This window comes from Haliaeetus albicilla, chromosome 4 (genome assembly GCF_947461875.1).
Source record: "Haliaeetus albicilla chromosome 4, bHalAlb1.1, whole genome shotgun sequence".
Taxonomy (NCBI): domain Eukaryota; kingdom Metazoa; phylum Chordata; class Aves; order Accipitriformes; family Accipitridae; genus Haliaeetus; species Haliaeetus albicilla.
Genome location: NC_091486.1, coordinates 46560783 through 46584533, shown reverse-complemented (window position 1 = coordinate 46584533; position 23751 = coordinate 46560783). Strand labels below are relative to the sequence as shown.

Here is a 23751-nt window from a genome sequence, read left to right as displayed (position 1 = left end):
CTGTGTGTACGCTCTTAAAAATTCATTATTGCACGTTATTTATCCTCAAAGGTCCATTAAGGGAAGGGTAGCTGCTCTTCTGGGGGTGTGATTAGGGGACAGCAGGCTTGCTTTGTAGCAGAGAAGGCTGAAAACCAGCTCTGCGAAGTCATCACACATGCTTACGTTTCACAAAGGCTTTGCTTTACCAAGCTAGAGCTGACAGATATTGGAAATGCAGTGAATCAGTTCAGTGAATGCTGCTGATTTTCCACATTTGCAGTGTCCCTATTCTTTATTCTCTTTAATCCTCTGAATTTCCACCAGCATATTTATGATCTAAGTACAGGGGTTCTTTATAATTGCTATCATGCTGCTTGTGCAACTGTGCAGGCACGGTTTGTTCCTGACGTGCCCCAAATTTTGCTAACGTCTTGTTTTTCCCTAGGTGTGGCCCATCAGTGTTATCACGGCTTTATCAAAGCAGTGCAAGAAGGAAATATTCAGTGGGAGAGTCGCACTTACCCCTACCCTGGCACCCCCATCACGCAACGCTTCTCGCACAGTAAGTAGCTGCTGGGAAAAGCTCTGCTTGCCCTGATTTGTAACAGGAAGCTGCAACCAAGGGGTTTGTGCTGCATCGCTTGGGATGTAGCAGTGCTGCACGTCCCTGTCGCTGCGGCAATTTCAGTGGGTCAGTGTAACACACAGATCTGCCAACACAAGCACTTTGCACAAGAATAGGGATTTGGTAGCTGCTAATCATGGTTATTGGCTCGTTGCTCCTAGGAAATGTTAACAGAGCTAGGGTGGGATTTTGGCTTTATGGTTTTGCAAATTTTACACGCAGGCTTCTTTCCGCAGCTCCCTTTTTGAGTCTGAGCTTTGTGTCCTCTTCAATAGAAACCTCACTTAGCCACTAGACTCAAGTCATTACCATCAAAGCCAATGAGTTTGCATACCTACAGCACTCGGGGATGTACGCTGGCTGCTTTTACAGCACGTCATCTTCTACATCTGTGAGTAATCTAATTTGAAGGAGGCTGAGTGTGGCTTGCTTCAAAATAAAACAGAACTGCACATGAGAAGCAAGTGTATTTGCTGATAGAAGTAAGCGATTTAGTCAACAATGCCACTTAACGTATGGGTGAATTTTTGCCCTGCTTCCAAGTTTCTGGAACAGAACAGAAAAGTGTTTCCCTTAGGGAAAGATACTCAGATAAAACTTGTTATTTGTACTGCAGTAGCATCAAGCTGCCTCAGCCCGCTCTGCCAGGTGACATAGTCGAATATGACAAAAATTCAGTCCTTGTGGCTTTGTCACTGGGTCTGAGCCCTCTGGGAAGCAGTTATTCCGGGGAGCAAATTTCATTTTTCTAAAGGTAAATAAACACGGTGTAAGCCATGTGACTCCAAGCAGGCATAAAATTTTCATATTCCCAAGTAATAATTTATGAAGCAACCGATGCATAGCCTCCTGCCGAGACAAGTCCAGGAGACACTGTGGGCAGCTCTGGTGAAGTCACTGGGCTCTTCAAAGATTTCCTTGTCCTCCTAAAGAATAAAAAGGGTACCACTGTTCATAGCTCGTTTTTAAGCAGCTGTGTTAGTAAAGTGCTTATTAATGACTTGCAGATTTGCGTGTATTTTCTCTTCAATTTTTGCAGCCTTTTTGCAACTGGTGAGTTTTAAGGCTAGCTAGAAACTACCTGAGAAAGGCCCAAATATTGCACCAAAGACTGCTGTGTGCTCTTTAATTTATTCTACTGCCCACCAGGGCCTTCCTCTGAGCTTGCTGCAGTTACACTCTATCCAAAACGAGTTGTCTTACTAAAGCCAGTGCCCTCGGAGCACGTAATCTCTATTAGCCTGGCTATTTGACAGTGGCTCTGGTCAGCCCTTGGTCGCTACAGAAGCGTTATTAATGCACTTTACGCGCAGAAAGCTAATCTGGATTAACTTGTTTGCTGACTTAAACTGATTTTTTTTTTTAAAGCAGTTCTCCAGATCTGTGGTATCTGCTTTCCCTACAACAAAGTGTTGCATGTTTGTGGGTGGATTCCATATTAAACTGAGGCTACAAGTGATTAATTGCAGAAATTCAAACTGAATCTCTAAACCTATGACCTAAAATACTGAGATTCGGAGAGCTGAGACGAAGTAAGAACAGGAGGTTTGGGGAAGGGGAAGTGAGGGAGTACTCACAAAGCCCTTTTTTAGGGTTGTGAGGGATTTGCCAGGTTTTGTGGGAAGACGTCATCTACCAGGCACGAGTCATTTGAAGTCAACAGGCAACAGTAGCTGGCATGAAAGAAGTGGCTAGGACTATCTCTCTTCTAAGATTTATTAGAAATATCCCAGAAGTGCTCATATGGAGCATAAAAGGACAAGTGAGAGAATTTTAGATAGTTAGAGGTCACTATGTCTTCTATCAGTTCTGAAGAGAGTAATAGAAAAACTGTTTGATAAGGAATAATTAATGGAAGTTACTGTCATCTCATGGGGAGGGAACATTTGGCAGGTCCTTGACCAGACAACTGATAATAAACTTTATGGATGGGCTGTAGATTTTCTAAAGGATTTCATTGAAGCTGCAGAACATGATACAATATCAATTATACTATTTTTTAGATAGAAATGTACAGGAAGAAATACTTCATGGATAGGTTTTTTGAGCTGAATACCAGGTGTAATGTTTGCGGTAGTCATCTAATTCTTTTTTAGCCCTAACGTATGAGCCTACAAATATCATAGCAGGGCAATGACTCATGTGGTTAAATAACTGGCCGCAATCAGAAAGCGATGTCAGAAGGCACAGGAATGCAGAAACGGAAAAGCAGCAGAGGAATGCCGACCGTTGTGCCAGAAATATTGATCCTTTGATGGGAGAGTGACTAACTTTAAATACTGATTATTTTTTTCCCGTGCAGTCTGGGAAGCATGGCACCAACATGACGACTAATTAAAGCAATTTCATGGGTTTACCCTGAGAGGCAAGGGAGAGGTAAAAGCTGGAATGTTGTTTGTTTTACAGGATGGGCTGCTTTTCTACCAGAGCTATGGCTCTTCATATCACCTAGCTTTGCTCAATATATCACTGCCTTTTGTCTGCACAGAGTGGCTGCACTGCAAGGAGCAGGAAAATAGTATTTTAGAGAATAAGGAGATAGATGTGGGATTTTATTTTTTCCCCCAAAGATGTGGAGAGCTGGGCTTTCAGAGGTCTGGTGCATTTTTATCATGCCGCAACTTGCGGCGTAGTTGGTGTAAACATCTGTGCCAGCCAGCGGGACCGGGTGCTTTCATCTGCAGCCCTGCCTCCTCAGCGCCGCCATCCTGCTGGCTCTTGTGCCAAGCGCAGTTGGGCGCAGAGAGGTTACCTCCAAAACCCAGCCCCGCGTTGAAGGAAACGGTGCCAGCAGCTCAACGTACAATGCTTGCAGCATCGTCTTGGCAGGGTCCTCCTGGGAACGCCAACACCAAGGGCTGTCAACTTTTAGCTGCAAAGCTGCGGTGCTGTTTTCAGCTGAGGGCTGTGTAGCAATGGGATTTCAATAGCCAAGCTGACTTTTTTCCCCTCTCTCTGATGGGGAATACGACCTTTGAACTTGGATGGGTTACTTTATTTGATGTACTCGAAGTTTAAAAAGTTAGTGCCCTTTAATTATCGCAAAGGGCATGTGCTTTGCATTCAGTTTTCCCTTCCCAGTTGATCTCTATTTCAGTTATCTCACGCTCTGGGTGAAAGCCTCTGATGCTTTGTTATGCAGCACAGAGGAGAAACAGGAACGTGTTCAAAACAAGCTGGCTCTGTGGTCTGTTTAGGTACCAGTGTCTTCAAACATCAGAAATATTTACTCTCTTCATTTCCAGTTACAAAGATATGCCATCTCTGCAATACTGAAACTCTGGGGGACACTAAATTTTACTGGGACTTTAAAAAAACAAAAACAACCCAACTAAAAATACCTCCAGTGTTTTCCACCCAAAAAAGAGTTAAAGGCACTGGGGACTTGCACCTTCCTCCCCTGATTTATTCTACACCTTTGCAAGGCTGGTATAAACTGGAGTTTTCAATTGTGCTTCCCCCCCCCATTTTTTTTTTCCCAAATTGATCCGTCTTCCTTGGCTTCAGAAGCTTTGAATGGCTTGCTAAGAAGTAGGAAAGCACAGTTTAAATTTTTTTGGTCTAGGATTAAAATACATGCCACGCGGACGTCATGGTGCCTGTCTGGCTGGCTTGGTTTTTAAATCCAAATAGAGGAGAAGAATGCTGCTACCTCCCCTCAAAAATAATAAATGAGCTGTGCTGTGGTGTTAAAGCTGTGCTTGCCAAGCAAGGGTTTGGCATGGGGAGGAGGTAAGAGGCTCTCAACCTGTCATGGTTTAAGTAGTGATTAAATTTCTAAGGAGACTAAACCTTTCAAGAAAGGTTAAGTAGAAAAACTACAGCATTGCTTTGCAGCAGGTTTTAATTGCATGTGCTTAGTGAAGTGCTGGCTGGTGCCTTCCTGGGTGGAGGTGATGTTGCAGCCTACAAGGGGTCTTACCATGTAAAAATGATACAGGGTTGAATCTTCAGGAGTAGGTAAAGCTATAAAAATGCTCTTAATCATTATTTCTTTCTCAAACCCATCCCAGGTAAATCCTCTACACCACTGTTTATATATTCTCCACTCCAAACAGAGCTCCGAAGTGATGTGCTGTGGCGTATAAGTGTGTATTACATTAGTTTGGCAAGATGTGGGTTGAGATGAAGACGCTTCAGTTGCATGTAAGGGCGTCGCGTGGATGCACACGGGGCAGAGCTGGGTGGTCTCACCCCATGAGCACATCAAATGTATCCAGCTCCCTCATTCCCACTGTGTGGTCAGCAAAGCGCCCTGGACTTGTCACTAAAAGCCAAGGGCATGAGGGCTGCTGGCTTTTCAATAGGGGATCTGCATGACAAGCCCCAGGTCAGACAATGGGACCCTTGGCAAAGGCCACACCGGACGTCATCGCATCCCCCACTGAGCCACGGTATTGTCCGCGGGCACTTGAATGCACCGGTTTACGGCGTTGTGATTCTTTCACAGCGGCAAGATGAATATCACTGGTATATATATGGGTGGGCTGCGTTAAAGAGCTCTTTCACGCTGGAAGTACGTACCTCCAGGCTGGAAAATTAGGGCCGTGGGGTTGGCCAGGGACATGCTTGTACTGGTCTAGAGTGAAGCTGGAAGCAGGAACTTCTTCTTGCAGGGATTTGCTCTGAATCGTTTTCTCCTGCTACCAAAAGTAGGTTATCAGGCTTTCAGTCCATATGCTCCTTTTTTAGGCTCTTTTTCTTCTATCTTCTTGCTATGGTTTCAAAAAGAAAAAAAAGCCTTTATATCTGTACAGGCTCTGGAGTAGTCCTGTCCCCCATCAGGTCAGCTCATCTGAATCTATTTTTATTTTTTAACTGGTGAACAGCTGTGTACTATATGTGATGGAGAGAGAGGGAAGGAACAGTGCAACTTGCACTCCTGCCATGCATCTACCTCCACTTTTGCTTCAGCACAGAATAAATATTGGTGCTTTTTATCAAAGCCGCTGTACTTCTGTGCTAATCTTTCATCTTGTCGCTTCTCTTGTGCTAGTTATTTATGACAGTACATGGTCCTCATCCTGGAGATGCTCCGTGGAGGGGCTTCTGCATAATCACTAGTGCTTCTCACCTCCATCTCAGACCCAGGGCCAGATGCTGCCCAGTGCCATGGGCTGCTTGCCTGAACTTTGACTTTTCCTCTTGCTTTTCGAGTTGGGCAATATATTGCTTGTCATCACAAGGGCGATGACTCCTGCTCCCTCTGAGCCCTGGCTGGTACCCTTCAGTGTTCCCAGAGCATAAAACACTGTGGCTTTCTACTATGCACTGGCGCATGTGTGCATGGATATGATTTATTGTGGTTTTTCCCCTCGCTAGACTTGATAATGAACACTCGAAGAATCGTTGAGGAGGCCTTGCTCACATTGAGAGGCTTGATAGTAGATTTTTGTTACTTTTTTTGAGGGTACTTGTGCATGAAGTTGGGGTTTACAGAGAGAGGCTTTGGTTCGCAGTGGGATTCAGGCAGTGAGTCCTCTTTGAGCCGAGTGCTGGTGCTCCCCTGGCTGGTGCTATGGGACTACACGCAGGATTTAGTGTTTTGGGACCGTCTGTAAGTGTGCTGCTGAATTCCTGGTGTCTGGAGACCACTAAATATATCCTGGGAGATGCAGTAATGAACAGAGCAACACACCGACAGACAGATCGAGGCTTCAGAAACAAGCTTGCCCTTCATGTCAGCCACACTACGCTTTTTACCAAAGCTCTGGGGGAAGAAGGGGAAGAATTTTACAGAAAACCCAAGAATTGAGATTTTTCAGGCTTTGTCAGGTCAAAGGAGGTTTGAATTTCAAACATGTCGCCGTCACATGCAGGTCAGTAGAGCAGACAGCACCCAGCCGATTGGAGGGTGCAGATGCAGATAAACCTGCTGCCTGATCACTTGAACCAGCCCAGGAGCTGAAGTTGCCTTCACTCCTTGATCCTTGGCTTGCAAGCTTAGGAGCTGGTGTGAGTTTGTCTATCAAAGCTGCTGCCGAAGCATAACCTTGCTCTTCCAGCGTCACCATCCAGCACTTGTCCCACTTCTCATGAGTTAGGCAAGAGGTGGAAGAGATGCTGCTGCCTTGCAGGGATCTCAAGAATGTGAAAGGCAAGGGGCCATCGTACGAAGTCAATGGGGCTCGTTGTGTTTGAGGAGGGAAATGTAGATATTGGGAAATCCTCTTTGTAATTGCAGGGGTTTAATTTTCTGAACACGTTTGAATCTTGCTCACCTTCCGAGGCAGATAAGCTGAGCAAGTCCTCTCTGCTTTATCTTATGTTTAATTTACTTCTTTTCAGAGGGGCATGGGTACCATGGGACATTAACTGCCAAAGGCAGATGGTTTTGTTTGGGGTTTTTTTTTGCTGCAGAGTTTGGTTTGGGGCCAAAAGCTCTTTATTTCCCTGGGTATCTTTGAAGGGTTGTCAAGTGTCGTGTTCCCTCCCCATTCCCCATCTCGCTGCCTAATCCTTTCCCATAAGAGGTAAAGGGAATGCTCGCATAGGATGCATGTGTTTCAGTGGTGCTTTTCTATTATGAGATAAGGTGAAATACCGTCAGCTTTGGAAAAAGAGAATAAGCGACCAGGTCTAGGTACACAGGCCAGTTTCTTAGTGTAATTTGGCAACCCTATAAACCATACAAACTAGCTTAGAAGAAGGTAAGTGTGCTGAGTGTGTTGATCGTAGCTAATCTAATTAACTGCAAGCTTCTAAGGCAGCTTTCTTTGCACTTCCAGGAGCAGCTCTGCTTGAGGGGATAATTGTCTCAGAAGGTTCTTGCTGGAGATTTACAGTGGTCAGGGATACCCCTAAGCTGGCCCATGGTTTTATTGAAGTTGGGGCAGCCTGTCTGCTTTTCTTCTGTCTGAAAACCAGGGGGAAAAGAAAATGATCTTTTTTTCACCCAAAAGTGCGAAGGTCACAGAACTGGCTAATCTGTGTGTTTGCTTTTTTTTAGGTGCGTGTTACTATGACGCTAACCAGTCAATGTATGTGTTTGGTGGCTGCACACAGAGCAGTTGTAATGCTGCCTTCAATGACCTCTGGAGACTTGACCTGAATAGCAAGGAGTGGATCCGGCCCCTGGCATCAGGTGAGAGGTGGCAGATGTTCAACTCCCCCACCGCTTTATCAAAACTTACCTTGTCCCCAGGGCTGGCTGGACTGATTCTGTATTTCCCTGCGTGTTTTATCATTATCTGGCTGGTCTTCAGGTTATATCCTTTTTTTTTTTTTTTTTTGCTGCAGACTATGTGTATCCTTGTGCCTGTGGCACCACACTGGGTTGTTTCTCTTTGGAGCAGCTGCTCAGTGCTGGTTCGTGCCATGCAGGATGAGTGACACTTACCTGCAGCCACAAGAGCCTGTGTTGATAAGAGTCGTCCCAAAGCTGAGAATTTTTTTTAATAACTTTGGTAGCTGCCACTTCAGGTATTTTGAGGAGTGGAGGAGACATGCCTGTGCGGGCTGCCCACAGCAACCGGGAGAGCGTGGGAAAACAGGTACATTCCTGTAGTCCATGTGCTCTGAGCAGGGCAGGAAAACGCCACAAATGATTTCCCACACTGGTTTGTGTACTCAAAATGTCCCACGCGGCAGACTTGTTTTCCATTATTTCTGAATTTGACTAAAATAACTTTGACAAAGGCAGAAGAATTGGGGGAAGCTCTTTGGGGGGGATGGGGGGTAATCATTAAGCTAGTCATTTCAGCAAAAGCTTTACATTTAGTGAAGAGCAGGAAGAAGAAAAGGAGCTCAGCATCCACCAAGCACTCCTTGCTGGCTTGTCTGCTTGGGTGCAGACTCCCTCTGACCCTGCTTCATGCGCTCCAAGTATTGTGGATTACTCAGTTATTGTTTAAAGTCATATTTTCATGTCTGACACGTTTTTCTTACGAAGTCCTCCAAAATCCAGATGTTTCTGCATACTGGTGTTATCTGGGAATTGGTCGGGTGTCACTTTGAAATGTTAACATGTAACTTGGTGCTTGATGACCACTTGCTGGATATCAGTCTACACAACTCCTAATATTTTGACTTGATTTTTGCATCTGCACATCCACTGTATGATGCCTACAGGTGAGAATTAAGCAGTCATGGACTTTAAATGGAGGACAAAAGCAAACCACAGTCTACATGTATGTGGAAACTGGCTCTTGCTCTTCCTCCTTCCCTGCTGTAGCACTCTCCCTCTGCTCAGGGGTGGAGAAGACACTATGGGTAGCATAAACAGGATACTGGGTGATGCAGACCTCTGCTCTGGTCCAGGACATCTATTCTTGCAGTCCAGCGAGTTCTTCCGTCGGATTGAATACGGGGCATGACTCGCAGTCGCGTCAACGGGTCCAGCTGCCGGCACCCAGCTCTGCTCAGTCACTCTGTTGGTATTTCGCAAAGTCAAATTCCCACTGCCTTACTAACAAATAACACTTTTAAAAGAACAAGTCCTGTGGGAATATGTGTCAGAGTTAAGTCCCATGGGAAGATCCCCCGAGGAAATATTTCTGCATGCTGTCATGAGCGCGTGTAGTGAGATGGGATCGCAACTGAAACTTCAGGCAGTCTCACCAAACAGAGAGCGCTCTTGTTCCTTGGTCTTCAGAAGAGATGAGTCACTCCGCACTTGTGCCGGTGGTAGTTTCTTACACATAGCTGCCTCTTTTTTTTTTTTTTTTTGTGTGCCCTTAACCAGAGGGTTGGCACCCGCTGCCTGGGAAAGAATAGTGACTGGAGGGGGCAAAAGCAGAGAGCTTTGAAACTCAGGAGTCAGATGTAAATAAGGCAGGAGGGATTTATTTTAAAAGAAGAGCTGACATTGATTGATTAATGCTCGCTGTGTGTGCAAGCTAATTGCTCGTGGAGGTTGAGGAGGAGTTCCCACACCTGGCCCTATGGTCTCTATAGGCTAGGTCTTGCTCCAGAATAAGACAGCGGCTTTTCAACAAGGCCAATTTTTGCTCAGAGAGGTTTGATCATGCTCTACTTGTGCCCTTATTAAGCATGGGCATATTATCTAATAAGACCTGGGTAGAGCTACCTAAAGGGAACAGGAGTGTGGTGCCAGGGCCGTGCTAAATGCCTTGGACACAGCTCAGGTAAGCTGAAACAACTTCATCCCTTTCTCCTCTCTGAAGGGCTTTTCCAGGAGAAAACACCCTTTGTTGTTGTTGTTTGTTCATACCTGTTTTCATTTGGGTTTTCTTACTTGCAGACATTAGATGACATCAGAGCTGGATAATTCACCTCCAGCCTGAGCTGCTGCACTTCACCTAGGAGTAAATATTTAGCCTTCAAAGAAATAATTGGCCCATGTTTCTTTAGTCTTGGAGACGGAGGAGGGAGATAATTGCTTCAAAAAAACCTAATTTTTGAGGTTTCAAAGCATTTTTTCGCTTAGATCTAAAACAATGGCATTGGCTTTCTACTTATTAGGCTGGAGCAGAACAAGAGAGTTTAATGCCTAGCTTTTATGTAGGGTTTTTACTGGTGGGGCTTAAAGGTCTACAAAGGAGGGTGTAAGGCAGCGGGATCTCTATTTTAAGAACGTGAACAGGAATGCCTCTAAACTTTCTCCCTCAAGCTCTTCTGGCCACTTTGGAGCTACTTTCCACCTCCTCCACTCCCACATATGAGTCTTGATGGAGCAGGATGGGAGTGATAATTAACGGCCCATAATATGTGGGAAGCCTGCAATGTTATCCCGGGGTAGGTGGTCCCTGAGAAGCAAGTGCCTTTCTCCATGTGTTGGGGATGCTTTCTTTGCCTTTATTTGCATAATTAGTCTGGGCACTTCTTTGACTTTTAGCCTATTTGCACAGAGGAGAATCTGATGGAGGACTGGAGGTGGTTTATGCTGGAGTCTGTTTATCCAGCTAGAGGCAAGGGTTAGTCTTGACTCCTCTGTAACTCAAGCTGCAGCACGCCGCTCTTGCAGCAAGGGCACAGGCAGGATGACTTTGGCGGCGATAGCCTTCTGGTGCTCCCCAGAAAAGAGCTTTTGTGCAGTGGAAATGGCCAGGAAAGAAACCAAACCCCATTTGAAATGGAGACTCCCAGGACTTAATGCAATGGGTAATGCAAGAGCTGCAGGGGTTCCCAGGGCAAGGGCTTTGGTGTGGGGTTGCTGACGCCTGGAGTTGGCTAACCCAGGATTTGGCCCTGGAGCTGCTGTGCCGGTGGCCCGGAAGGTCTGTCCTATTTCCATGCAGGTCTGTGAAACTCTCTTGATGAGATCCCCCCCATTACTGTGAATAAAAAGTGCTGGCAGGCCCTGGGAGAAGCCGCCTTGGCCATCAGCACTGACCCAGGCCCTTTACCATCGTCTGTGTCTCCTGCTTGTGTCATCATCAGGCTGCAGGGGATAATTTATATGCAGAATTGAGAGCGTATCCCCAGGCAGTTATCCTTCTGGCCTGCCTGTGCTATTTCAGACCGTGTGTTTCTGCAGACTTTCTCCCTTCCTGTATTTGTTAGTTTATATTCCTCAGGAGCCCTACACTTGGCTTCTGTCTGCCAGAACTGTACAGTGAGCTGGGAAGTACCTTTTTTTACATCAGAGAGAAAAAACGATGCCAGTAGTTTTGCCCATGCTCCCAGGGACTTACGGGACAGAGGTGGAAAGCTTTTCTTTTTAAAACCGAGACTTTTACTGTGCTTATATAGTAAGGAATTACTATAAAAAGACCAGGTCTTTGCAGAGAGAGGAATGCTAGCTGAAGTCCTACGGGGTCTGTGCATCCTCCCTGTTTCTGCTTTATCATCCTCAGCCAAGCGTGATCCCCCCCTTTGATACCCTCTTCCCTACAGCTATCTGGGAAGCCAAGAGAGCTGGAAAGACCCCAGTCCCCCCTTCACAAAGTGTGTTTTCCCACTGCCAGGCCATGGTATCCCACTCAGATATCAGGAGAGTTCAGGAGTCTTGTAGCTCTGCTTTTCCTGTTTGCTGCAAAAAGGCTCACTGTGTGGCTGGCCCCATGTCCACCCTTCCACTGGGAGGGGGGTAAACCTCCCCAGGACTTGTTTCCTGGTGTTTTTGTCTCCCTGCAGTCATGCTGCATTCATTTTTGCTGGGGAAATGGGAAAGCTTTTCATATCTCTCTCAGGATTTCAGGATAAAAACAGGCTTGAAGGCAAAACTCGTTTATTAGATGCTCTGATCCTCTCTGTCCGTGTTCATAGCGTCAAGATGTAGCCACATCAGAGCAGCTGATCCTCCCTGCTTTAGCCTGAAAATGAGTAGAGGCCTTCAGCCTAAAGTTTGCACTTAAAATCTTCTGGGTAGCCTTAATGCGACACAGTAAGTGTGCAAAAAAACCTCTCCCACGTCGGTTCCTCTTGGCCCTTTTTTTTCTTCCAGGTCCCCTCTGTGTTTTGAGTGGGAGCTGCTGGAGTTTGAGGATTGGGTTTCCCCTTGTGAGCTGTGGGGAAGGTGCCTTTGATGGTGTTGTGTCAACAAAACTAACAGCCCAAAGGAGGTAGGAGAGACTCTGCTGTCACCTGCCTGAGGTGGTTGTATCAGATGTGGTCCCTGTGCGGTGGGAGGCTCTCTTGGCTGAAGGAGAAACCTGCCCGTTAGTTGTCGAGCGCAAACAGAGCAGTTTGCCCTTGACAAAGCTGAGCAAAAACCTTGCCCCAAGAAAAAAAAAAAAAAAAAAAAAAAAAAGCCCTGTTTTCATCATCTCCTTCTAGAAAACAGTGGCAAGTTTTCAAAACAGTTGAAGTTTGATAATGCTGGTCCTGATCTGGAGTGAGCTTCCTTGTGGCTATGTGAGCTTTGTAGAGCTGAAAGGAGACATGAGCCACAGTGAAGGACTGGACTTTCCAGGGAAGGGACACGGTCATGCAGCTGAGATCCAGCAGACATCCAGCCCTCTGCATCCGTAAATTGGTGCAACACCTTCCTGCATGGTGTAAATAACTTGCAGGATTTGTGGCTGCAGGGCAGTCCAAAGGATCGGTGGGGTTTCTAAAGAGTAAACAGTTGTTAGAGTAGTGGGAACTGTCTTGCATTTGGGTTTAAAACCCACTGTGTCTGAAGATCTTCTGAGATCGTGCAGATTGTTTAGTCCTTGCATTTTGCATCATCTTGTTTCTGAATAGCAGTAACCAGCTGAGACTCATTACTGAAATGCTGTGTCCTGACCCCATATTGCAATTCTTCTGTTTCCATTGCAGGGTGACTTGCCTCGTGGTAACGTAGTGAGTGATCTAAGGCACATCCTTGCTTTAGGGATTAAAAAAACCCTTCAAAATCCTGACCTGCCCATGCTGGTAGCCTCTCTAGAGCAATATTTCTCAATTTGTGGACTGCTGCCGGTCCCTGAGACACCATTTGTGAGATGTTTCTTGGCAAAGCAAACACATTCCCATGTACATAATGAAGGAAACCAGGAGAAGCAGGTTTTGAAAATAAACTTCCAAAATTTAGCCCAACTCTTTTCCACTTACAGCCCTTGAAGGGAGGGCTGCAAAATGGTCTGTGTGTACCTGTGTGTTTCTGAACGTGGTGCAGTGTTGAATGGCCCTTTTTAATTGAAGGCATGCCTAACTTTTTATCAAAAACTTGGGATCACCTTGAGCACGGTGAAGCCGTGTTGTAGCTGCTGGCCTCCTGGGAGTGAAAAGGAGTGAAAAGCTGATACCTGGCACAGAATAATGTCTCTAATTATGACTGCAGCTACTGGCTGCAGGTGTCTGATACTTCAAAGTAGAACAGGTTAATGAAACGGATGGAAATCCCTGACAATATGTGGAGTGTCTTTCTGCTGTCACAGTACTGAATGCAGCCTGGAAGAGAGGAAAGCTGTTCTCCAGCTCTTTTCCTGATGTGGTTTGTTTCTTCCTCATTGCTCTTTGAGTTTAGTAGCAGTAGGGCATATTTCTGCCTTCGCAGAGCTAAAACTTTCTGCGTTATCGAAAAATCCCTGACTTTCCCACCATGATCAAAATGCTCTTTGAGCCCTCAAGCCCCGAGTGACTTGACACCATTGGAAACTCTGCCTTAATTCTGGTGAGTCTGCTGCCTGTCTGGAGCTTGCTTATCACGCAGCTAACGTCTACCCTTCTGAAACAAAACCACGAGTTTCTGGGCTTCATTCTATGCCATCCTTTGGGACAGATGCTGTCGCTGCATGGGTTGCGTGGAATTGCTTTCTCCGATTTAAATATATTGATTTTTTTTTTTTTTCCCCCCTCTTTGGGCTCACAGGTTTACAGGGAGATGAGTAACCACTCCTGCAAAGTGGTAGTAGCTTTTGACAGCCGTATCCTCCGGCCTGGTGTTGTCCTGTCAGGGTGGCAGTGGCAAGGAGCACTGAAGGATGAAGCCTTTCTGAAATTTAAGCTGCAGTGCAGAAATAAAAAGGCAAGGTGCATCTTTTGAAGAAGAATCCTGGTAACTAGAGAAATCTAGCTGGCAGTGTAGAAATCCTGCAAAGCACAGCATGCTGAGGTCGTCCTGTTGCAAGTACGCAGAGCAGTATCTGGGCTGCTCCCAGGTGAAAGCTGCATCTGTGCAAACATTAAACAATTTATATTGCAAAACACAACATTGCAGGGAGCGGGAACTGGGTTTGCTGCATTTGGAAACAGCAAGCTATGCCCTGCTCTCCAAAGGAAGCAACATCCCTGAATATAGAGTTTAAACTTCATTACTGCCCTTCCAGAGAGCGAGCCCAGAGCTTGTTTGGCAGGCTCTGAGCTGCGGCTCCACAGGGCTCGGGTGTTTCTTGGTTAGTCCCTTGGTTAGTCTGTGTGAGGCAGACAGGATGCTAATTCGTTCCTTTCTTCACTTGGGTAGTTTTGAAAAATGTGTCTAATGAAATTTGTGTTATTAAATACGAAATATTTCAAGGGCAAGAGATGAAAAATCAGCGGATAAAGGGGTTTGGGTTTGGTTGTTGGGGGTTTTTTTTGTTGGTATTTTTTTTTTCAAAAGCTGTGATGCCTCATTGGGAAAGCACTGCTTGTGTGTGGAGGGCTGGTTTCCAGGAGATTAATCCATCGCTGTTTGGGTTCAATAGGATTGCTCTGCAGCAGTGATTAGATGCCTAATCTGAGTGGGTTTAGGTTTACAACACACATCTACTCTCCCTTTGATTTGCCAGGCCCTGTCCTTCTCTGTTCTTGTGGCCTCTCTGGCTGTTTGCGTTTAACCTCTGAAAGCTTTTTGTTGTCTGGATCTGTCATCTTCTGAATCATGCTCATTCAGCATCACTTGTGTGGGGGGGTAGGTCTTGCCCCTCGGGATGGACACCCTGCCACAACTAACCCAGCAGCATTGCATGAATTATGCCAGGGATGCAGAGGCAGAAAACGCACATGGAGATTGGGCATGCAATCTGCTGTTTGCAGGGATCTATCCTTCAAATGCCTTTGCTGAACTAGGCAGGAAGAGCCGAAAGACTCCCCTTTTCTTCTTTGGGTTCTGTATGGCTCTTGGAGGCTTTCTGCCTGGGAATCTGCTCCCTATAAAAAAAAGGCACCTGCTTGGAGAGGGCAGTTGTGTAAATGCTTCAGAAATAAAGCCGTTAAACTCTTTAGCTGGTCAGCATGATAGGAAATGTATGTGGACTGCCTGTACCAGGGTAAAAAAAATACCTGTGCCTCCCATTCTTGAGCACCACATCTGAAAACCATCTGCTGCATGGCTTTCTCCATTCCTCCTTCCCTGTGATTGGGCCTGGTTGCAGCCTGCCCCTTGCCCCAGCTGGTGTTGAGTAAGTTATCCTTATTGATGCACCCAAGCCAAGTTCCAGCAGCATTTCCAATTACTCCCAATATCCACTGAGGTCATAAAGTCACTCCATAACTTCATTCCCCTCTTACAGCTTGAGGGTGGAGGGCAGAGTCTGTTCAGCAATTAAAATGAGTGACTGGTCCTCACCTTGTCCGCAGGGACACCAGGGTGCTGCTGCCGTTGCCTCTCCAGCATCTGTGTGCGCAGCATCACAGGAATGCAGTGCTGGAGGCAGGCTGGAATCACTTTGAAGAAGCTAACCCGCCTGCACACGGAGGTGGGAATGGGCCCAGGATTTGGGTCCAGCAACAGCAGAGCCGGCTTGCATCTAACGAGCTGTCATGGTGATGCTGAGACTTGGTAAAGGTGGTTTTACATCAGCAGGCTAAAGCAACTGGTGGTTTCTCTCTCCCATTCCCTGCTCTGTGTGCCACAGTAGTTGGAAGTTCAGCAAGTTTTTATCTGCAGATGAAACATGGCAGGGGAAAACAGTCCCTGCTGTGGGAAATTTACTCCTCAGAGCAATGGCTCGCCTGCTTTCGTCAGCAGGTCAGCGAGGCATGTCTCTCTGACCATGGCGCTTCCACAGGGAATGATGCTTTACCCCTTGGATGCCCTCCTGTCCTGCCTTGGACAGTTCAGCCTGATGCAGTAGGAATATGTGGGGCAGGGAAAACAGAGGGGAAAATGCGACAGAGGAGGCTGGGAGAGAAGTGGCTCGAAGGGAAATGATGTTTTAAGTGATGATCTGGTTTTCTGGGGACTTGTGGTTCCCTTTAAGGCAAGGGAAGAGCTGAGCATCTGTTCACTGATGCAGAAATGGAGTCAGGCAGGAGGAGATCCCATGCATCTGTTTATCTTTGAGCCCATGGTTTTGTTTTAGTCCATAGGATGCTGGATCTCCTTCATTGAGATCTCTGACATGGGGCTCTGCGTAGGCTGCAATCAAGACAGCCCTGAAAGAGGGGAGCTGGTTTTTCTTTCCCTTCCTTGTTGCAGTTCACAGCTTGCTGGCTGCCACCCCTTCTTGCTTGTGTTCAAAAGGAGACACCCAGCTGGTCAGAAGAGCTGCCAGGAGTTTTGCAGAAACGCTTGCTCAAATGGGAGCTTGCAATCTTGCTGCGGTAAAATGGTCTTGTCTCCTGGATGATGAGAGGTAGAGGGATTTATTCAGGACTTTGAATCCACCTGTATGGCATTTGTCTCTAGAAGCTTTCTTGTGTCTCTCTGTGTGGAACAGCCCTTCTTAAGACACTATCAGCATGGATTGAGCAGAAAGGCATGAAAAATTGCTTGTTGCTTTAACCTTGTCGGATTTACATTCTCAGAGAGAAGCTCCCTGGGCACAGATCCCTCCAGAGATTAACGGAGGAATTTTTCCCACTATCACTTTTATCAGCCTCCGGGGCAGATGGGGAGGATTTTTAGCCTGGTCCCCTTTTGTGATACACAAAGGTAGCCTTGAGCAGGGACAGGGCAGCCGGCTGTCAAGGGCTGGCTGATACATGCCACTTTTCAGTGTCACAGGTAGTACATGCTCATTTTAAATATGACCCTCTGGCCATCTGAAAATATTGCTGACAAGCATGCTATACCAAAATTGGGGAAAACTATTTGCAGCCCTGTTGGTAAATAAGAAGTCCACAATCTGCAAAAATAGGTTCCTGGGGTTGGGAGTCCTTATATAGACAAATAAGTAGTTGTGTCTTGTTGATGGTGCTGAGCATCTGGTAGCTCCCAATGAGTTTGGAAACTTCTGAAGGTCTCGTACAACTGAGAGTTGGGTACCTGCTGTTGAAATGATGAGTAGAAATCTCTCCTGCAGTACTTCTTCCTCTGCCTTGGAAAGCCAGCGCTTGGAGAACAATTTGCTTTTTAATGGTCTCAGAGTGCAGGCCTGTAATCTTGCAAACCAGTATTTTCCTAAGCAGAAGTTAGGGTTGATTTTGTAAGAGCTTTTTTTCCTGTAAGTTTTTTTTTTTCACTTCCAGGTGTCTAACTTTTTCCTGACGCTTGATTTCACAGCCCTGTGGAGAATTTAATTTCATACAGATATCTGCTCGTCCGAGTTTGGCTGACTGGAGCCAAGGTATTTGCAAACTGTCGGGAGGCTGTGAGAGCAGCCAAGGCATCTGTGAAACCTTCTATTTTATTTCCTTTTCAGGAAAAAAGGCTTAAAAATATGCAAACAGGCGCCCCAGCCACACATACCGGTTGTTTACATTGGTGTTGTCTCAGATATAATTAATGCATTGCACCAGAGAGGAAGCTGATAGCCTGAACTGGCTCCTGCCTGAGGCTGGTGTCGTCATCCTGACCACTGCCCTGGGCGAGAGGCGAAGGAGGTACCAAAGCATGATGGAGGTCTGTCTGACCATGAACTCCGCAGTCATTTTATATCGAAGTAATTCTTTTCTTCTCCCAGGTCTGTCGCAAAGCCTTCCCTCCTCGGCAGGTACATTCACCTTCGGGGCCAGCTCCGTTTTGTGAAATTTTCCGTTAGTGAAATAAAACCCTGCTGTCCCATGGCTAGATAAGTCTTGTCAGCTGGGAAGGAGCTTTGAGGAGCCTTTGGAAAGGTCCTGCTCAGAGGCTTCGGGCAGGCTGTGCTGACACCTATCGGCAATCCTTCCAAGGCATCCCAGCCAGCAGGCACGCATCCCGACTTGAGGTTTTTCTTCTTTAAGCTGCTGTTGTACCTTCTGCATTAAGGACCCTGTCCACAAAGATTATGTATGTATATTCAAGATTGAATACACAATATTCACTTTACAGTATGTACTCTAGCCAGCATGATGTGCTTTTAAAGACTTTAAATGCTCGCAGCCTGATTTTATATCTTTCACAAAAGCATCTGCTGTAAAATCTCCTTAAATCTGGTAGGCATGCAGGATGACAAAGCACTAGCTCATCCTAGTCTGCAGTCCAAAAGGTGAATATTTATTCCTGACATGAAATATTTAGCGAGTTTGGCATTAAGCACCAGATTTACTGGAACAAGGGCAAAAAGCGTGCTCCTTATGTGAAGAAAGCGTAGTACAGGAACCGATGGCTTGAAAATTAAAATAAGGGAGAAGAACAGCGAGTGAGGGAAGGGCTGGTTAAAAGGAAGATCCCTTCATGTGTTGTACTGGGGCTTTCAGTAGGGAGATGTCAGGTTTTTAGTAAGTCGCTGCATTTTCTTTGCAGCAAATTTTGTGACGAGCATAGACCCACTCTTCCCAGCACTGAGCTTTTTGCATTTACTCAAGTAGACTTTTCTGACTGTGCCCACAGGATGCTCTTTAAGGGATGGTTGAGGCTTTTTAGCCCCGTGGTAGCTATAACCTCACCAAATTACACAGCAGCCATTTCCTGAAACACCAGTAATTTGGGGGTTCTCCAATGTCTGCAATGCCTCTGCCGCCTCCCTCGTGCTGTGGCAAACGAAACGGGAGTGTGACTTGAGTGAAAAGTGTGGAGCTCAGCAGAGCTGGGGCACGCTCCTCCGCTAACCCACACATACCTCCGTCCCTTCCCTACAATTAGCTGGTTATTACAGCGTTGTGTAGTCTGATACAGCAATTTCCATCCCTCCGTTTGCCTCCTGGAGGGAAGACGAGTCGCAGGAGCTGATCAACCCTTTCTCTCCAAGTGTTGAGCTCTTTAATTAGCATCAGAGCTGTTTTGTGTAGGATGTCAGACTGTTATTCAAATCACTTGAAAGTCTGCAGGGTACAGTATCACTTAAGGAGGGGGGAGAACAAGTATTAAAGCAGAGAGAGGTGGATCACTGGCTGGCGCTTTGATTCCACCCACCTAGAGGGAAAAGCAGCTTTTGCAACAGTGGCACCCGTTACCGCAGGGCCAAATCTGCATTTCCCAAAACCAGGTGAGGTGATTGCAAAGGGGAATAGGGGGTGACCTCACCATAAGGAGTACTTGGCACCTTGGAATGATGCTGCTGGTGAGAAACGCTCAGGATAGAACCTAATAAAACCTCTCCTGCAGCATGGAGGTGCATGAATTGCAGCAATCCTTGTTTGCAAGCTATTAAGGGATAAGGGGGCAAAGCCCCGGGGCATTCTGGCACTCTTATCTCATAGCTGTTTGCTCAGCTTGCTGTATAAGGACATTTTTGCCGAGCATTAGCACAGAGTGACTCAGTAATCCTGTTGCACAGGGTTCAGAGGGCAGTGCCTCTCCTTTTCAACAGCTTTATCGTCTCAGAGTCGCAGCGTGTAAGAATTTCCCGGGTAAAAAAAAAAAATGACTGTGACATTGCAAAAGCTTGGAGGTGACTTACCCTCCCCGGCGGGGATTTCTGCCTCCACCTTGTAAAGATTGCAAGAAACCAGACCTTTGGTTTGACGCCGTGGGTTTGACTGGGCTTGTACCATGAGCCTGTGTCATTGTAGGGTAGAAATTCAACACTGAGAGCACTGCAGAAACACTCTCTCTGTGTAAACATTGGGGGGGTTGCTGTGGTTTGGTTACATGCCCCCATAACTTGCCACAACACCTCCGTAATGGTGTACAGATATTTTTCCCCCACTACCTGAGAGGTATTTTGCAGGCAGCAGATACATGTGCCTGCAAAGGTTTTGTTTCCCTGTTCGGGAGACAAATCAGATCTAGTTCAATTTTTTTTTTAAACTCTTGCAAAGCTGAATTCCTGTCTACTTCCAAGCAAGGAATTTTTATTTTTTTTAAGCCAAATTTGACGGAACACTAAATCACATGTGGCTTTGGTAAGGGAAAATGATACTTTCCTGGCTCTTAAAAGCTTTAAGGTTTAGGCAGGCCCAGTCAAAGCCAGTCTTAAGAATGTTCATAATCCTGATAACCTGTTTTGATTGTCTCGGGGATAAAAACAGGTGAATGTCAGATGCTGGATCCAAGGCAGCTGACCAGCGAGTCCTAAATGTTGGGGTTTGACTTAGGGAAAAGAGCCAGTGTGCAAAGTGCCATGGAGATGTCTGCTCTTCTCATAGGAGCTCTCCTTTGGCATCTCTCAAATCCGATGCTAATGCTGGGATTGCTGGGATGCTCATCCTATGTCGGTTATGCTGTATTCTGGCCTCTGGGCTGCTACTCCCCAGCTTGTCATCTTCCCTTTGTGAAACCTCACAAACTGCTGGCAGGGGAAAAGCTTTTGGGCAAATCTGCAGACTGCTGCGGAAAAATCCCGGCTAGCCTGGGAAGCAGAGGGTTTTATTATTTTTTCCTTCTCTGGTTTCCCTTCCCATCGAAGGGGGGAAATTTGGGGATTTTATGCTGTCATGCAAGTTTGGAATGGACCTTTGCATGATGGAATGTAGTCGAGGTAATCCCTCAGCTTGGGTAGATGATGGTGCTGGGGTGGATGAGGTTTCCAGGTTAGGATTTGTGATTTGGTGTCTTTAAGTCTCTGCCAGCCTAAAGGTCAGGCTCATAAATCCAGACTGAGCATCAGGCCCTGGCTGCTGCTGGTCTGTCAGAGGCAGCACAGCAGGTTTCACCCTCTGCCAAGCTGTCGGGGACAGTGCAAGCTCTCCATTTTGCATGCTGCTCCCCCAGAGATGTATATAGTTTAAAACAGCAACAGGACAGCCGGCTCCTCCTGCAAGGAAAGGTCTGAGACAGGGCTTTTGTAAGTTGGAGGCAGAGTGCAGTAGGTCCAAGCCATCCTTTTAGCCTCGTTTCTGTTGTGACATCTGACAGCTGGGTCAATTTTTTTTCCCCTTCTTGAGAGGAATTTGCTTTTTACCACTTCTTTTTTGACTCTCCCTAAGTAACACACAAGCTTCTCAGGGTGAAATCCCGCAAAACATTTTGTTCTTCTGCAGATGGGTTATACTAAAACACTCTGACTTTGCAGAGGTACAAACCATTTGGCAAACACCAGCATGGTCACCAGCAAATGTTGGTTTTCATACTTGATTATGCAGGTTCAGCATCTCCCTCTGGCTTTTCTTTGGGTTTATAATGTCCTCTGCTGATAATATACCCACCAAATTAAGCACATCCTTGTGATGGGACATAATTTATTGAACAAACATCATTTGTTCGCTGGGAGGGGCCAGCTTTGGCAGCATGGCTTGAGCTGTGGTGCAGCCGGACTATCGCCTTGCCCCTTTTTTTGCTGGTGCAGGTAGTGGCTGTTAGCCCCGAGCCCTTCCTCAGGATGGTTTCCTATGCCTTTGGTGTGCAGATTGCGGGTGGCTTTTGAACCAGGGAGCTTGGCTTCCTTTGTGCATTGAAATCCACTGCCTGCTGGACAAGCTCACTTTAATTTCTCAGCTTTGAAATTGGAAATATGGCTGTGGGCCTGTTTTTGTTTATCCTGGCATGTCGTGTAAATCGAATTGGCTGGCAATGACTGTGATCAGCTTGCTGAAGTTGTAGGGAGAATAGCATTGTCTCTTGCTGGAGCTAAGGCGGCTTGAGAAATCCATCAGATCCAGCGGTAACGGCTCCCGGTTGTTATCAGTAGCTCTTGTCTCCTCTATCTCCAGAAATCTGCTGTAATAAAATTCCTCCAAATGTATCCCCTTGACACAATCCCAGAACTCTTTCCATATCTTAACCTTCCCCCCAAGACAATGCAAACTCTTGGCTCCACTCCAGCACATCTCTCTTACAATATTTCCCCAAACAATATCGATCTGAACCAATCCTTTCATCTGGGTAATCCCATCAAATCAGGCACACACACACACCCCCCTTCATTTTTATTTCAAGCTCTACTTGGTATTTGTTTTTGGAGTTGCTCAGGTCTGCGCCTGCTGTAGGTAAAAGGCTGGTCTGGAAATTCGTGTTACACGTGCCCTTACAGCCAGGCTTTTCTTTTGTGGTCACTGAGCTCTGTGCGTGCTGCTCTGGTTGCATTAGAAGGCTGAATAAATGGGCTTTAAAAAATGCTTATAAGTACAGATCCTAAATAGATAGATAGCATCCAGAGCTCATGTCAGAGGCAATCAGAGGCTGGCATTTCTCTTCCAAGCATCCATGGAAGCTGGAGATCTTTGTTTGTTTGTTTTTTGAAAAGTATGTATCTGCTTTGTGAGCCAGGAAAATCCATCAACTGGAAAAAAATAGCTCGGATCAGCTTTTAGCTACTCATCCCTACTGAATAAACAGCTTCAGCTGTGAAGAGATGTTGCCTTCTATGTTTAGGAGTATTTAAGTGTGCTACACGCTCTGTATGCTTGAATTTTTATCCTCAAGAAAAGATAATCTGATATCAGGCTGGATGGTGTTATCAGGGTGTTGAGCTTGGAAGCCCAGTGAGGAAGAGTCCTCTCTGCACTCTGACCAAGGGAGCAGTTGAACCCAGTGCAGTTAGCTAACGATGTTCTTCTGCAGGCACTTCCGTCCATGGCGAGGAACAGAAGCCATTTCATTTGCAAGCGTAATCCCAGAGAGAAAGAAGCCCTCCCATATCGAGTATGTTCCTGCGAGTCTTTGAAACGCCGCTCGAGCACATCCTCTAAAAAGCATGGACTTTGAGCAGGTCATTACGAGGGCCCCACATAATTGAGCCATGTCCCTTTGATGTCCCTGCTGCCGTCCTTGCACTCCTCCGCATACTTGAGACCTGAAGTCACAAAGGCTGCCAGTTGCCTTCCCCCTTCGCCTGGGCAGGGTAGGCGTTGCTCTGCCTCCCTCGATATGCTCCTGCCCTTCCCTGGGACGGTGGCAGCAGCACCCAGCAGCTCTCCCCTGCTTCAGAGATAAGCGGTATTAATTTGCCAAGTTTCAGCCACTCTTTGTCCACGTGTTTCTACTCAAAACGCAGGATCGCTGAAGCCCTCTCTGGTACAGCAAGCTAGTGGTACATCTTTTTTGCGGAGAGCATCTGCAGATATCCTAACTGGCTGGAAGAGGCTTTGAGAGGCCGACCCTTCTTTGACTTGTAAGATTCAGATTTCTTCCTGCACTGCAGAATGAAACTCCGCTCATTTACACCCATACAACATCCAATAACAGGCAAAGCTTCCTGAAAAACCAGGTCTAGCGTCTGCCCTGGGCTGTTTACATGTTGTTGACTCATTTGGGAACCGTCTCAGTGTCTGAGGCTGGGGTTGACCTTCAGGTTACAGCAGTAGGAGGGTGGCTTTTCTCACCCTGCACCATCCCAGACCTTTCTGAGCAAAGTACCAATCTGTTTCTCCATCCTGGGATGACTCTAGCTAACCCTTTTTGTTTAAAAAATAACCCAATTTAAACCCAGAACCTTTCACCCCATGCTGCCTTATGGCACCCTCAATGGAGAAACCCAGCCAGCCGATTCTCTACAAGTCAGGTAGAAATATTTCTAGCAGTCTAGTTTGTGATGCCAAGCTTGGGAGAGCAACTTTGCGCTCTGCCAGGGAAATATGTAGGCTGGAAACCTGCTGGTGTGGATTAATGAATTGCACACGGCTATGGAACGAGCCAGGAAAACTGGAATTTG

At 46.4% G+C, this 23751-nt stretch overlaps 1 protein-coding gene across 1 annotated transcript in view; it reads left to right on the top strand.

The window, feature by feature from the left end:
* Nucleotides 1–23751, top strand: part of FBXO42 (F-box protein 42) — a 50109-nt gene that overhangs the window by 18062 nt on the left and 8296 nt on the right. Inside the window, exons 3-4 of the mRNA XM_069782302.1 lie at nucleotides 428–544; nucleotides 7557–7691. Coding sequence (XP_069638403.1) covers nucleotides 428–544; nucleotides 7557–7691 — 252 coding nt within the window. The remainder of the gene's footprint in view (nucleotides 1–427; nucleotides 545–7556; nucleotides 7692–23751) is intronic.